This window comes from Hemiscyllium ocellatum, chromosome 23, assembly GCF_020745735.1.
Source record: "Hemiscyllium ocellatum isolate sHemOce1 chromosome 23, sHemOce1.pat.X.cur, whole genome shotgun sequence".
Lineage (NCBI taxonomy): Eukaryota > Metazoa > Chordata > Chondrichthyes > Orectolobiformes > Hemiscylliidae > Hemiscyllium > Hemiscyllium ocellatum.
In genome coordinates, this window is record NC_083423.1 from 27,390,475 (window position 1) to 27,406,034 (window position 15,560).

General features: G+C 40.1%; 1 protein-coding gene across 1 annotated transcript in view; it reads left to right on the plus strand.

Annotated features, from left to right (window-relative positions):
* LOC132826888 (protein PHTF2-like) overlaps positions 1 to 15,560 on the plus strand; it is a 107,151-nt gene that overhangs the window by 21,697 nt on the left and 69,894 nt on the right. Inside the window, exon 2 of the mRNA XM_060843163.1 lies at positions 10,532 to 10,610. Within this exon, the coding sequence (XP_060699146.1) occupies positions 10,566 to 10,610 (45 nt within the window). The 5' untranslated portion in view covers positions 10,532 to 10,565. The remainder of the gene's footprint in view (positions 1 to 10,531; positions 10,611 to 15,560) is intronic.

Sequence of the window (15,560 nt, forward strand, 5' to 3'; positions counted from 1 at the left end):
ACTATACAACGCATCAATGAGACCACAGCTGGAACACTGGACAGTTTTGTGCCCTTCATTAAAAGGAAGATATTCTAGCATTGGAGTCAGTCCAGAGAAGATTCACTGGCTAATGCCAGGTATGGCGAAAGGATGAGTAGATTAAGTCTTCACATTGGAATTTGGAAGAATAGAAGCAACATTATTGAAGTACACAATATCCTTAAGCAACATACCACAGCAATAAAATGCAACAACTCCTTAGAAGACAGACACAGGGCATGACCAATAGAGTAGGCTTTGTCACCCAGTACTGCCCTGAAGCAGAGAAACTATGCCATGTTCTCCACCACCTTCAACATGCCATCAATGACAATGAACATCTTGCTAAGATCATCCTTACTCCTCCACTTCTCACCTTCAAACAACTGCCAAACCTTGTACAGACCATTGTTTGCAGCGAACTACCCGATCTTAGGGACAACATCCACCACAACACCACACAACCCTGCCACAGCGACCTCTGCCTGACATGTTAGATCATCGACATGGATACTGTCATTGCATGAGGAATCACCACCCACCATGTACATAGCAGATACTAGTGAGACTGTGCCAATATAGTTTACCTCATGCTACAGGTAAGGATGCCCTGAGGTATGGGTATATTGGCGAGACCATGCAGATGCTATGAGACCAAATGAATGGACCCCACACAACAATTGCCAGGCTGGAATGTTCCCTTCCATTCAGGGAACACTTCAGTGGTCAAGGACATTCGGCCTCTGATCTCCAGGTAAGTGTCCTCCAAGGTGCCTTCGAGATACGTAATGCAGAATTGCCGAACAGAAACTGATGACTAAGTACCGTACCCGTGAAGACAGTCTCAACCATGACCTTGGGTTCATGTTGTGCTGCATGTAACCCCACAATACTGTTTTGCATCTGTAAAATCTTCCTTATTGTCCTGTTTTGACACCATCACCTTGATAACTTGTTATGATCTCTCTAGCTTAATTGTACAATTTTGGATTACTTGTTACTTTGGTTAGACCCTCAGCATGCTACTCTAATACCTATCATGTTATTCTAGCCATTTGGTTTGCCTCCAGCACCACCTTAATTTTATTTTTTTGTAATTTACTCTCTGCCTCAATTAATTGGATTATAGGTCTTCCCTTCACTTGCTATTCAGCCTGTCAACACTCCGCGCACAACATTCATATGATCTTTTGATCTCTCTGCTATAAATTCTGTGCCTATGTACCTCTCTTCATCTGACGAAGGAGCACTGCTCTTTGTCTTGTGATTTCAAAAACCTGTTGGACTATAACCTGATGTCATGTGTCTTCTGTCCTTGTCCACCTAAGTCTGACACCGACACCTCCACACCTTAAGGGGCTTGACAGGGTAGATGCAGGAAGGTTGTTTCCCCTTGTGGAGAATGTGGGATCAGAGAGTATAACCTCAGAATAAGTGCGCACATATTTTAGCCAGAGATGAGAAAGAATTTCTTCTCAGTAGTGAATCCGTTGAATTGTTTACGACATAGCGGTGGGTCATTATACATTTCAAGACTGCATTTCATAGAGCTTTTAAATCAGTAAGGGAATTGAGGGTTATAGGAAAAGGAAGGAAAGCAGAATTGAGGATTTTCAGATCAGCTATGATCTCATTGGTGGAGAAGACTTGAAGGGCTGAATAGGCTACTTCTCCTATGTTTTAAGGTCTGATAACTTGGAAATCTGTGTCCATTTCAGTATTACGACTTCCCCTTTTGACAATCTATTGGTGCTTGTTTTTAATTTAATGGATCTCAACTGGCGAGAGAGTGGGATTCCTGTCCTGTCCTGCATCTGCCCTGGTAATTATTGTCACTACCAGGCTGAGTGCCTTGTAATACAGTTTGATGCTGATTTATTTTCAGCCTCCTGCTGTTGCCTCTGTTCTTTCCTTTTGCGGGGGCTATGAAAATTCAACCCCTCATTTCAAAGTCAACTTTGTTTACGTGATAGTCTGTGTGTAAATTGCCAACTCTGTTTGTGAGTCAACTATTTACTATGTGGAAAGATGAAAGCAATTTGCTTTGTGTGCTCATTTGAAGTATACAGTCAGCTTATTGGCTGCACAGCAAATACCAGGCTAAATAATTCTGTATCAGTGAATAATGTTTGAGTAAACATATAACTTTCTGAGTGGCTCCCTGAATAATAGTAATGTTGATGCACTGCATTTAATTGAAAAGAGGTTAATTGCTGGGCCTTTTAACTATTTTTTTCAAAACCAAGTGCAGTTGTTTATAGAAGTGAAAGATGCTACACGCACAATTGTAGTACTTTGCAGTACAGAGGACACATTTTCCCCATTGTGTATGTACTATCTGACAGGTAGCCATCCAGTTTAAGTCTACTTTCAACTCATGGTCAATAGCCTTGTAAATTACAAGTGGATATGCTGATAATTTATGTCTCTACATCCTCTTATTAAAGAGTTTCAGATCCCCAACACACTTTAGGTGAAAATATTTCTCTTAGATTCCCCATTAAACTTTCTACCACTTGCCTTAAAACTGACTTCAAAAATGAGAAATAGAACTTTGTTATATTTTTCCTATTGGTAATCCCACATTATTTTACACATTTTGGAGTGAGGAGGATTTTGGGAGAAGTTGACTTGCTCAGCAAAACTGAGAAGGAGATCATGGAGGACCTGATACTCAACAGGAGGAAGAGCATCCAACAGAAGGCTATAATGAAAAGTGACTGAGGAGGATTATGTGAGTATCAAAGAATTGTGGGAAAATAGGGAGGTTGGTGGGCAGGTTAAAAAGGTGCTAATAGTAGCTGACTCAGTCGTCGTCTTCCCATAGTTATACACACAGCATTACAGGAGGAAAAGGAGAAGGAGAGGACCATCCCCCAACCTGGAAATACAAGATGTGGCAAGGAGCCTGGTGAAGCCCAGACTTTAGCCATTGAGAATCAGGGGAAACCATTGCACAACACCTCTGGGCAATTGGGAGCAGTGACGCTCCGAATCAGGAGTAGTGTGACTGTTTGTCTGTTGGACATCGATTTGGACCTTCCTGGCTTCATCCTCACTCCAGATTAGGCCTACGTATGACTCCATTTCCACAGCAATGTGGTTGATTCTGAAATAGTCTAGCACTCTGTTGTATTGATCACTACAAAGTCTCAAAGGAAGGAAACCATTTGGACCACCTAGCATTGGCCTAGGTATTGCAAAAGACAAGGTGCTCTGCAAAAATTAATCAAGATCCTTATTCAGCACCTATCAGACCCACAACCACTTCTGCCTAGAAAAATACAGGCAGCAGGTACATGGGAACACCATGTTCGCCTTTACATTCCCTTCCATGCCTGACCTGGAAATATATTGTCATTCCTTCACTGTCTCTGGGTCAAGGCCTTGGAGTTCTATCCCTAAGGGCTTTGTGGATCTACCTACAGCACATGGACTGCACAGTTCCACCACCTTCTCAAGGGCAACTAGGGTAGCCAATAAACTCTGGCCAACTGGTTCCTAAAAAATTCCTAGTCCTCCAGCCAAGTAGTTATTGCCATTTTGTAAGCCTTAGTTTTTGATTGGATACCTTCCCTGACCATCTTTGTTAACCATAGGTGGTCTAGTCCTTTTTGATTGGAATGAAGACAATTTTTACATTTAGGTTTATTATCTCATTTACACATGAGTGAGTACATTAAGAAGTTTACAAGTTGCCACTTATGGTGCCATCTTAGATACAAAGGCACCTAGGTACAGAACCTTGGTACAAAGGAAAAAAAAACCAAAATTTAAGAAGTTAAGCATTACAGACCTTCTTACTAAAAAGTAGAAAAACAAAGAAACACAGTTAACAGTTCAACACCAATGTCCATAAACTCCTCGCCATGCTGGACTTGCACTCCTCACATGGGCTTGACCTCATCCCTGTTGCCAGCCTGGGCTGACAGCTATCACCACCTTAATAACCAGCTGCCTTGGACTGCCGTTCCTGCTCTCACCACTGCTCAGGATGACTCCTATCGACCTCTCGCCACTGAGCATTATGAAACATTTGTTTAAATGTCTGTTAGAACTCATCCACTGATCTTTCCCTTAGTCTGTCTCCCAAGCCTGCTTTAGACCACTCTTCTCATACTTCTGTAACTACCCTTATTTAAGTTGGGGACCAGAGTTGGTCTTCCTTGAATTAAAAATCACACAACACCAGGTTATAGTCCAACAGGTTTAATTGGAAGCACTAGCTTTCAGAGCGCCACTCCTTCATCAGGTAGTTGTGGAGGACACAATTGTAAGATCCAGAATTTATAGCAAAAGTTTACAGTGTGATATAACTGAAATTATACATTGAAAAATACCTTGATTGTTTGTTGAGTCTTTCATTTATTTGAATATCATGATTTACATTTTCATATGTAAATCACAAAAAACTTTTTTTGTTAGCCAGATAATGTTGAAGGTGTTAGCCCCCTGTTGTTCTCTGTCTGTGCCATAATGTTTAGACTGATTCTAATCTAAAAAGTGAGTTAACAAAGTCTTACATGAATTCATGCAGTTTTTGAGCAAAGTACAATGGAACTCAGCAAGTACAAAGTCACCTCATAAATGTATATGTGCGCGTGTGTCTGTGTTGTTCTGTCTGGGGTGGGGTGTTCTGTGAGAGAGAATGTAAATGTGAGTGTAGAGTGTCTAAATCTGTGAGGGGATGCATGTGAGTGTGGGAGTGTGTGTGAGTGTCTTTATCAATGAGGATGAGCACCTCGCCAAGACCTCCCCCACACCTCCACTGCTTGCCTTTAAACAACCTTCAAACTCCAACAGATCATTGTTTATAGCAAACTGCCCGGCTTTCAGGTCATCTCCATACAACCCTGTCACGGTAGGCACTGCAAGACATTCAGAGTGTGGACATAGATGCCGCCATTACACTTGGGGCCACCTCCCACTATGTACATGGCAGGTACGTGTGACTCAGCCAAGGTTGTCTATCTTATACGTTGCAGGCAAGGATGCCCTGAGGCATGGTACATTGGGGAAACCAAGCAAAGGCTATGGCAACGGATGAATGGGCACTGCACAACAATCAACAGACAGGGGTGTTCCCTCCCAGTTGGGGAACACTTCAGCGGTCCAGGACATTCGACCTCCGACCTTTGGGTGACCATCCTCCAAGGCGGACTTCAGGACAGGCAGCAGCGAAAAGTGGCCAAGCAGAGGCTGATAGCTAAGTTCGGTACCCATAGGGAGGGCCTCATCCGGGACCTTGGGTTCATGTCACAGTACAGGTGACCACCATTGCACTATACACACACACAGACACTCCTCCATGCACACACACACTCCCACACAAACCCCTACAGACACACTCCCACACTCTCACATGCATCCTCTCACAGACTTCGATAGTCTACACACATATACACTCTCTCTCACACACACAACACCCCACCTCAGACAGACCGACACGCACACACGCACATATATGCGTTTGTGGGGTGACTTTGTACTTGCTGAGTTACATTGTACTTTGCTCAAAAACTGCATAAATTCATGTAAGACTTTGTTAAGTCACTTTTTAGATTAGAATCAGTTTAAATATTATGGCACAGACGGAGAACACGGGGCTAACACTTTCAACATTATCTGGCTAACAACAATTGTTACAGTTAACCTGAGAATGTAACTTTTTTTAAAAAATTTTTTGTGATTTACATATGAAAGAAGTGAAACTATCATGGTATTCGAACAGATGAAAGACTCGACAAACAATTAAGGTATTTTTCAATGTATAATTTCAGTTACATCACACTGTAAACTTTTGCTATAAATTCTGAATCTTACAATTGTGTCCTCCACAACTGCCTGATGAAGGAGCGGCGCTTCAAAAGCTAGTACCTGTTGGACTATAACCTAGTGTTGCGTGATTTTTACTTTGTACACCCCAGTCCAACACTGGCATCTTCAAAACATCCCTTGAATCAAAATGTGAGTGTACAAGCCTAAAAAGGATCAAAAAGGAAGTGTGGTAAAAAAGCAAATGTAATGACTCATTATGTGAATGCCCGGCACAAATAGACGTTACTGGATATGATCTTACAATCATTACGGTGGCATGGTTACAAGGAGATCAAAGCTGGGAGCTTAATATTCAAGGGTATGATGGCTTTCAAAAGGGGAGGAGGCAGGAACAATAGGATGTGGGTTCACTTCGTTCTTATGAAATGACAAGAGCAACAATTGATCTGGGATCAGATGAATGTGAATCCATATTGGTGGAGATAAAAATTAACAGTGGAAAGAAGACATTGGTGGGAGTAATCTATAGACCTCCTAACAGTCCCTGTTACATAGGGCAAAAAATAAGTCAGTATCTGTTTGGTTTTTTATTATGTGCTCCAGTTTCCTCCCGCAGTCTAAAGGTGTGTAGGTTAGGTGGATTGGCCAGGGAAAGTGTAGGATTACAGGGATAGGATGTGTGGTTGGGTCTGGGAAAGTAAATATTATAACTATCATAAATATTAGAGAAGCTAATGGGTGATAAATTTCCTGGATCTGATGGTTCTCTTTCTAGGAGATGAAAAGGATGTAGTTACAGAGAAAGTAAATCTTCTAAATAGAAGATTGAAAAGCTGCCAATATAATATCATTCAAAAAGGATGAGTCAAAAATCGGCCAGTTGGCTTAACTTTCCTTAATTCATTATTAAGGAAGAAACAACAGAGTATTTAGAAACTCTTAACACAATCAAACATCAGCATGATTTTGTGAAATGGAAATCATATAACGAATTTCACAGGCTCATCACTCTTTGGGTGAAGAAATGTCTCCTTATCTCTGTTCTAAATGGTCTACCCCGAATCCTCAGACTGTGACCCCTGGTTCTGGATGCATCCACAGTCGGGAACACCCTCCCTGCATAGATTTTATAAGGATCTATGAGATTCCAACAACATCCCCCATTCATCTGAACTCCAGTGAAAATAACCTTAACCTAGCCAATCTCTCCTCATACGTCAGTCCCGCCATTCCCGGAATCAGCCTGGGAAACCTTCGTTGCACTGCCTTGAGAGCAAGAGCATTCTTCCTTAGAAAAGGAGACCTAAACTGTACATGATATTCTAGATGTGGCCTCACCAAGACCCTGTATAAGTGCAACAACACATCTTGCCCCTGTACTGGAAACCTCTCGCAATGAAGGCCGATGTACCATTTTCCTTCTTTACTGCCTGCTGCACCCGCATGTTTACCTTCAGCAACTGGTGCACAAGGACACCAGGTCCTGCTGCACAATACCCCCTCCCAATTTACCCCCTCCCAATTTACACCCACCCATTCAGATAGTAATCTGCCTCCTTACTTTTGCTTCCAAAGTGAGTAACCTCCCATTTATCCAAATTATACTGCATCTGCCATTGATTTGCCCACTCCCCAACCTGTCCAGATCATGCTGAAGGATATCTGCATCCTTGTTACAGTTCATCCTCCAAGCTAACTTGGTATTGACTTAACCAATCCTATACATTTTAATCTTGCCCAATAATCTCTTTTATGTGGGACTTTGTCAAACAATTCCTGAAAGTTCAAATATACCACATTGACTGGCTCCCCTTGTCAACTCTACTAGTTACATCTTTGTGGAATTCCAACAGATTTGTCAAGCATAACTTCCCCTTCATAAATCCATACTGACTCTGTCTGCTGCCACTGCTTTCTAAATGCTCTGCTATAATGTCCTTGATAATGAATTTGAGAAATTTCCCCACTACCTTCCCTTGCTTCTTCACTGCTGAATTCTAAACTGCTCCCAATCCTCAGACCTATTATTTTTCTTGGCCAATCTCTATGCTTTTTCCTAAGATCTAATGTTACAGAACAACCTCCATAATCTGAATGAGACAGGTGGGCAGTATTTTGTTCGGATAATGGATAACCCGAAATTCAGATAATTGATGTTCGGATAACTGAGGTTGTTCAGTATTTCTAATTTCCTTTTGTAAGCCATGGATTGGCCCTCTTACACATTTTTGCTTTTGTGCCAGATAGGAATAAACAGTTGTTGCAGTTCCCCCCTGCATTCCTTGAATGTTTGCCATTGCCAAACACTGTCATCACTTTAAGTAACTCTCCTCAACCTATCAAGGCCAACTCATGCCTCATATTTTCATAGTTTCCTTTATTAAGATTTGGCACCATAATCTCTGAATCAACTACCTCACTCTTCATCTTGATAACGTGGTACCACTATTTAAGAAAGGTGGTAGGGACAAGCCAGGGAACTACAGACTGGTGAGTCTGACATCGGTGGTGGGCAAGTTGTTGGAGGGAATCCTGATGGACAGGATTTATATGTATTTGGAAAGGCAAGGACTGATTAGGGATAGTCATCATGGCTCTGTGCATGAGAAATTGTCTCACAAACTTGATTTAAGTTTTTTGAAGAAATAACAGAGGATTGATGTGGGCAGAGTGGTGGATGTGATCTATATGAACTTCAGTAGGCGTTCGATAAGATTCACCATGGGAGACTGGTTAGCAAGGTTAGATCTCACGGCATACAGGGAGAACTATCCATTTGGATATAGAACTGGCTCGAAGGTAGAAGACAGAGGGTGGTGGTGGAGAGTTGCTTTTCAGACTGGAGTGCCACAAGGATCAGTGCTGGGTCCACTACTTTACGTTAATTCTATAAATGAATTGGATGTGAACATACGAGGAACAGTTTGTAAGTTTGCAGATGACACCAAAATCGGAGGTGTAGTGGACAGTGAAGAAAGTTACCTCAGATTACAACAGGATCTTGATCAGATGGGCCAGTGGGCTGAGGATTGGCAGTTGGAGTTTAATTTAGATAAATACGAGGTGTTGCATTTTGGGAAAGCAAATCTTAGCAAGACTTATGCACTTAATAGTAAGGTCCTAGGGATAGTAGCTGAAAAGAGACCTTGGAGTGCAGGTTCATAGCTCCTTGAAAGTAGAGTCACAGGTCAATAGGATAGTGAAGAAGGTGTTTTGGGTATGCTTTCCTTTATTGGTCAGAGTACTGAGTATAGAGTTGGGAGGACATGCTGCGGCGGTACAGGGCATTGGTTGGGCCACTATCGGAAGGATGTTGTGAAACTTCAAAAGGTTCCGAAAAGATTCACAAGGATGTCGTCAGGGTTGGAGGATTTGAGGTTTAAGGAGAGGTTGAATAGGCTAGGGCTGTTTTCCTTGGAGCATCTGAGGCTGAGGGGTGACCTTTTTATAGAGGTGTATAAAATCGTGAAGGGCATGGATAGGGTAAATAGACAGTGTCTTTTCTCTGGGATGGGGGAGTCCAGAACTAGAGAGTATAGGTTCAGGCTGAGAGGGGAAAGCTATAAAAGAGACCTAAGTGACAACTTTTTCACATAGAGGGTAGTGCATGTATGGAATGAGCTAGCAGAGGAAATGGTGGAGGTGGGTAAAATTGCAACATTTAAAAGACATCTTGTTGGATATATGAATAGGAAGGGTTTGGAGGTATATGGGCCTTGTGCTGGCAAATGGGACAAGATTAGGTTGGGATATCTGGTTAGCATGGATGAGTTGGACTGAAAGACTGTTTCTGTGTTGTACATCCCTATGACTCTGAGGTGATATGTAAATAAATGCTAGTTTTGAAATGTTTTTCTAAATTAAACATTAAAAGCTTTAAATTTAACATTCAGGCATGACAGAAATGCTATGAGGTATGCTGTATGAACATATATGACAGCAAGAAATTAATGAATCTAATTTATTTTATAGTTGGGATGTAGTGTCTTTATTTGATTATTTTGCAGAGATTGTTGTTGGAAAGATGAGCAAATTATTAGGTAATATAGTTTACTAATTTGAAGTTGAATACATTTTTGAGAAATATTGTTAGATTTGAAAGTTTATAAAATCAAAAGTGCTTCCACAAAAGCTGCAGTATTCGTAATTTTTAGAAAATTATCTTACCTGGCTTTAGAACTGATGGGTGGAGGAGGATCCTGGGATCCTTGAAGTGTAATGTGGACATACCAATCTTTGCAGCTGCATCTTTTTTGTAACTTGTTTTATTTTTGACTTGGCAAATTACTGTATGCTTAGAAATATTGCATGTATAACAATTTTGTCTGCACCCTGCACTTGATTTTTTTTTAATATTATGATTTCCCTGATGGAATGTTTGAAACACACTCTCATTTGATACAAGGGAATGTCCTTATTACAATCAAGGGAATGTCACAAATTGCTAACCAAAATACTATTCTCTATAAGATTGTGTAATAAATAATAAGATGACTAAATCAATTCCAAGAGATAACTGATGGGTGGAATGTCTATAGTGTGTAGAAATATGTAGACCGTACAGTTCTAGCCTGGTAACTTTCAGTTGTTATGGTAACAAGTCACTACAAGACGTCTTACTAAATTAATAATGAGGTTGGGTGTAACATAAGCACAGCACCAGCAGACTTCTTTTTACCATTACTGTAGTAATTTGTAAGCGGTGCTGATCTCCTCTTCTCTCTCCTTTCAGCCTAACATGTCCATTGTATGATTGAGAGGAATAAATGGCGTCTAAAGTGACAGATGCTATAGTGTGGTATCAAAAAAAGGTAGGTCTTTCAATTTTTGTCTTGTAACTCTTGAAGATGCAACTCTTTTCCACATTTTTCAAGTATTTGTCATATAGTATGTCTGATTTAAAGTAACTGAAATGAGCTTTTCAATTGTTGTAGGCCATTCAGATCTTTGAGACCACTCTATCACTAATTTGATCTTGGCCAATCTGTACCTCATTCCGATTTCATTCAGGATGTATGGAAGGAAATTGTTGTTATGGATCTGGAGTGCTCATATGTAATATTTTGACTTTCAGATTTATTTATCAACTGTTCATTTTTTATCAGTTTTTTTCTTCTGATGGATAACCTGCAGAACTTTTGATAAACTGAGCCTCTTGTTGTCTGGTTAAAATAATAATCAAACTATGAGCTGGAGTATTAAATAATTTATGTTTCTGTTCTGACTGTCTTCAGTGATAGTAGCAGTGGTACAGCTTGAACCAAGATTATGAACTGAGATTCTTGCTATTTCTTCAACCTGGATGCTCCTTTCATGTGCAAACATTATGGATTGTAAACAGGGACTGGGATCTACATCTATATAGAGCATGCTAATTCAGTAATGTTGATATCAATTAAATTGATCCCTGAACGAACATATTGAGAGAGGTATTTTTCAGTTTAGGCTGAGTAATTTTTGTCAACTTGGCATCTCCTTATTGCACTCGAATATTTGTTGTCACTTGTAAAAATGAATCATCAAATATTCCATCACTATAACTAAGCAATTTAAAATTTTTGGAGGCAAGCTGTTTTCAGATTGATTATTTTAGACATAAATTTGGATAGATAGTTTTATTTAATTCTAATCAGGCAGTTCTGGTAGTACTTGTAATAATTACTTAAGAAGGATGTTGCCTGTTGCAGGACTGTATTAAAACAAACACTGTAAAGTTCACTTGATCACAAAACACCTAACATCAATGAATTAGTTACTGAAACAAAGTTATGCGTAGAATTATTATTTTGGTAGCATATAATCCCTGAATCACAGGTTGCAGTGTACCTCTCTATCTACACAATTTTTAGTTTTTGCGTATGTAATTAGATTGTATATGTCAACAGTCTATCCAGAAGCCCAATTTAATCATTGCTCAATCGTATATACTAGCTAACAGTCAGATGTGGGGACAAGACCAGATTTTTCTTGGCTCACACCCATAGAAGCAGGATCCTCCACTGCTGCATTGGCCAACCTGGCGTTAGCTGGGGAATTGAACCTCTGAACTTTTTGGTTTTTCTGTAGTTAAGCTTTAACATAGTCACATCTTAATCAGTGTTGCTGATTCATGTTTACAGTTCCTGAGGCTTACTTTCCATGATCTGATATCATCATGTTATCTCCAGAAGAACATTTTTTTTATTACTTCCAATAGATCTAATCTCACATTTACTTAACAGGCGTATATATTTTAATTAATGATTGTTTGAATTTATTTCTAAAGTGTGGTCTGAATAAACAAAGCATTTTATGAGTATGAAGCATTCATAACAATGGTAATGCTATTTTACTCATTTGAAATATTAGAAAATAATTTATAATAGTTATCAACTAATGAGTCTGTAAAGTACATCTTTCATCAGGGTTGCATAACTTGCTTAACCTTGCCAAATTTAATTAATCCCTATGAATAAGGAATATGTGACACATTATGTCAATGAGGTAATTGACTTGCAGTAACTTGCCAACCAGTGAATGTTTTCAACATTTCTTTTCTGACTTTGGGAGAAAAACACTTTTTTTGTTTTTGCCACTAGTCCACACTAATATTTTTCTCACGGTATGGTGGTTCACTGGTTAGCACTGCTGCTTTTCGGTGTCAGAGACCCAGGTTCAATTCCAGCCTCGGGTGACCATCTGTGTGGAGCTTGCACATTTTCTTCGTGTCTGGGCGGGTTTCCTCCGGGTGCTCCGGTTTCCTCCCATAATCCAAAGATGTGCAGGTTAGGTGAATTGGCCATGCTAAATTGCCCATATTGTTCTGGGATGTGTAAGTGAAGTGCATTAGTCAGGGGTAAATGTAGAGTAATAGGTTAGGGGACTGGGTCGGGGTGGGTTACTCTTCGGAGGATCGGTGTGGACTTATTGGGTTGGAGGGCCTGTTTCCACGCTGTAGGGATTCTATGGTTAAAATAAGTGCCTAGTGTCCTATTAGCCTCTTAACCAGAGCATTGGTGAATTTGAGTAAAAAATGAGGTCTGCAGATGCTGGAGACCACAGCTGAAAATGTGTTGCTGGTCAAAGCACAGCAGGCCAGGCAGCATCTCAGGAATAGAGAATTCGACGTTTCGAGCATAAGCCCTTCATCAGGAATGCATTGGTGAATTTGGCCCTGTTCCTATCCCTACCTCAGTGCTGTACTTGGATAGAGATTTTTTTCAAAAAAGCTTTTGCATTGGAAAGTATAGGTGCCTTCTGTATAGAATGACATAAGACTCTGATTAGAGCTGCATTAAACTGAGAACCCCTACCCCCACCCCATGACAAATTTTTAATGTTGTATAAAGTATAAATTGAGGCTCTAAAGTTTGTCAGGTATAGCCATTTAAATTTAGTATCAAATACCATATGATGATCATTCTATGGTAATTACTGTAGAGAAATGGGATTTAGTGGTAGTGCACAGACAGTATGATGAGGCAATTTTGTGATCAATATATATTACTTTCAACCATTGGGTCTGCTTTAAAAGAATATTTTTAAATCTGCCTTGAGAATATCACTTTGGAACATTTATTACATTACGTTAAAGGTGCAATATAAATATAAAGTTTTATTGTAGCAGCTTGGATTAAGAGGGTAATCTGTATCCATTTTGTTGTTGAATCTTGAGATGGTATCTGTTTGCAAAGATGTTACCTAGAACAAATTTAACTCCTTCGAACCAAAGTTAAGAATTAAGGGCAGAAGTAGGCCATTTAATTAAAATCGTAGCCTAGTTGTTTGTTTTGAATCCCACTTTCTAACTACACCTGATAACCTTAGATTTTTGTTAGGCAAAGGAATCAATCTATTTCTGCCTTTAAAAAATATTCGATGATTCCACCTCCATTACCTTCTGAGTCAGAGAGTTCAAACTTCGTATCATCTGTGAGAAAAAACTCTCATTGCTGACTGAAAACAGAGATCCTTAATTTTCCCTCATGCCCTTGAGTTCTAGATTGACCCACGACGAAATATCCTTTATATGACATTGTCAAGACCATTCAAGATCTTTATACACTTCAATCCAGTCATCTCTTAGTCTTGTCCAGTCTGTCTCACCATTCTCATAAGACAACTGACTCATCCCGATATCAGAATAGTAAACTGCCTCCAATGTGTTTGCACTCTACCTTAAATAAGGAGGTGCAAAACTGTACATCATACTATAGATGTCCTGTATAAATGAAGCACGATACCCTCACTTTAATGTTCAATTCCTCTCATAACAGCATTCATTTGCTTTGTTAATTATTCGCTGTATTTGCACACTTTTTGTGATGTCTTTGCAGTTTCAAAGTCTGCAGTTCTCTTGTTAAATAATATTCTACTCTTATTCTTTTTGCCAGTGACCAATTTCACATTTTTCCACATGCCTTCTGTCAGATTTTTGCAACTTAATTAACCTGTCTATTTCAATACTTTATATCTTCTTTATATCCTCTTCATAACGTATTTTCCAATTTATTTTTATCATTTTGCAAATTTAACTGCCATGACTTTGCTCCCCTCATCTGTCATCAATGTAATTGATTTAAAAAAACTTAGATCCAGCACAGATCCCTGCAGTAGAGGCATGGTGGCTCAGTGGTTAGCACTGCTGCCTCACAGCAGGGACTGAGTTTGGTTCCACCTTCAGGCAACTGTCTGTGTGGAGTTTGCACATTCTTCCTGTATCTGCGTGGGCTTCCTCTGGGTGTTCCAGTTTCCTCCCACAGTCCAACTATGTGCAAATGGAATATTGTCCTTCATTGCTAGTGGGATGGAATTTAAAAATAGGAAGGTTATGCTGCAGCTACATAGGGTGCTAATGAAGTCACACTTGGAATAAGGTTAAAAATCACACAAGACCAAGTTATAGTCCAACTTTATAGCAAAAATTCCTATAAATTCTGTGTCTTACAATTGTGTACTCCACAACCACCTGATGAAGGAGCAGTGCTCCGAAGGCTAGTGCTTCCAATTAAACCTGTTGGACTACAACCTGATGTTGTGTGATTTTTAACTTTGTACACCCCAGTCCAACACCAGCATCTCCAAATCAGCACTTAGAATACTATGTACAGTTTTGGTCTGCTTACTGGAGAAAGGATGTATTGACATTGGAGGGGGTACAGAGGAGGTTCATTAGTTTGATTCTGGAGTTGGGAATTGGCTTAGGAGAAACGGAGTAGACTGGGACTATAATCATTGGAATTTAGAAGAATGAGTGGAATGGATAAGATGGAAGCAGAGCGATAGTTTCATCCACAAGTGGAAACAAGAATTAGGGGGCTTAACCTTAAAGTAAGGGGGGGTAAATTGAGGACTGAGTTGAGGAGGAACTTCTTTACCCAAAGGGTTGTGAATCTGTGAAATTACCTTCCCACTGAGGGCAAGTCCATTCAATGTTTTTAAGGCAAAAGTGGATTTTTGAACAGTCTGAGAATTAAGGGTTATGGTAAGTGGAGCTGTGTCCATGAAAAGATCAGGTATGATCTTATGGAAAGGAGGAGCAGGCTCAACAGGGCCAAATAGCCTATTCCTATTTCTTACATTCTTCTGTGCAGGTTAGGTGGATTGGGCATGCTGAATTGCCGATAGGGTGCATGGATAAGCTGGCTAGGTGGATTAGTCAAGGGAAAAGCAGGGTTATGGGGATGGGGATTGGGTATGGAGGTGGGCCTGGGTACGATATTGTTTGGAGGGTCAGTGTGGACTTGATGGTCTAAGTGGATTTGCTTCCACACTGTGGAGAT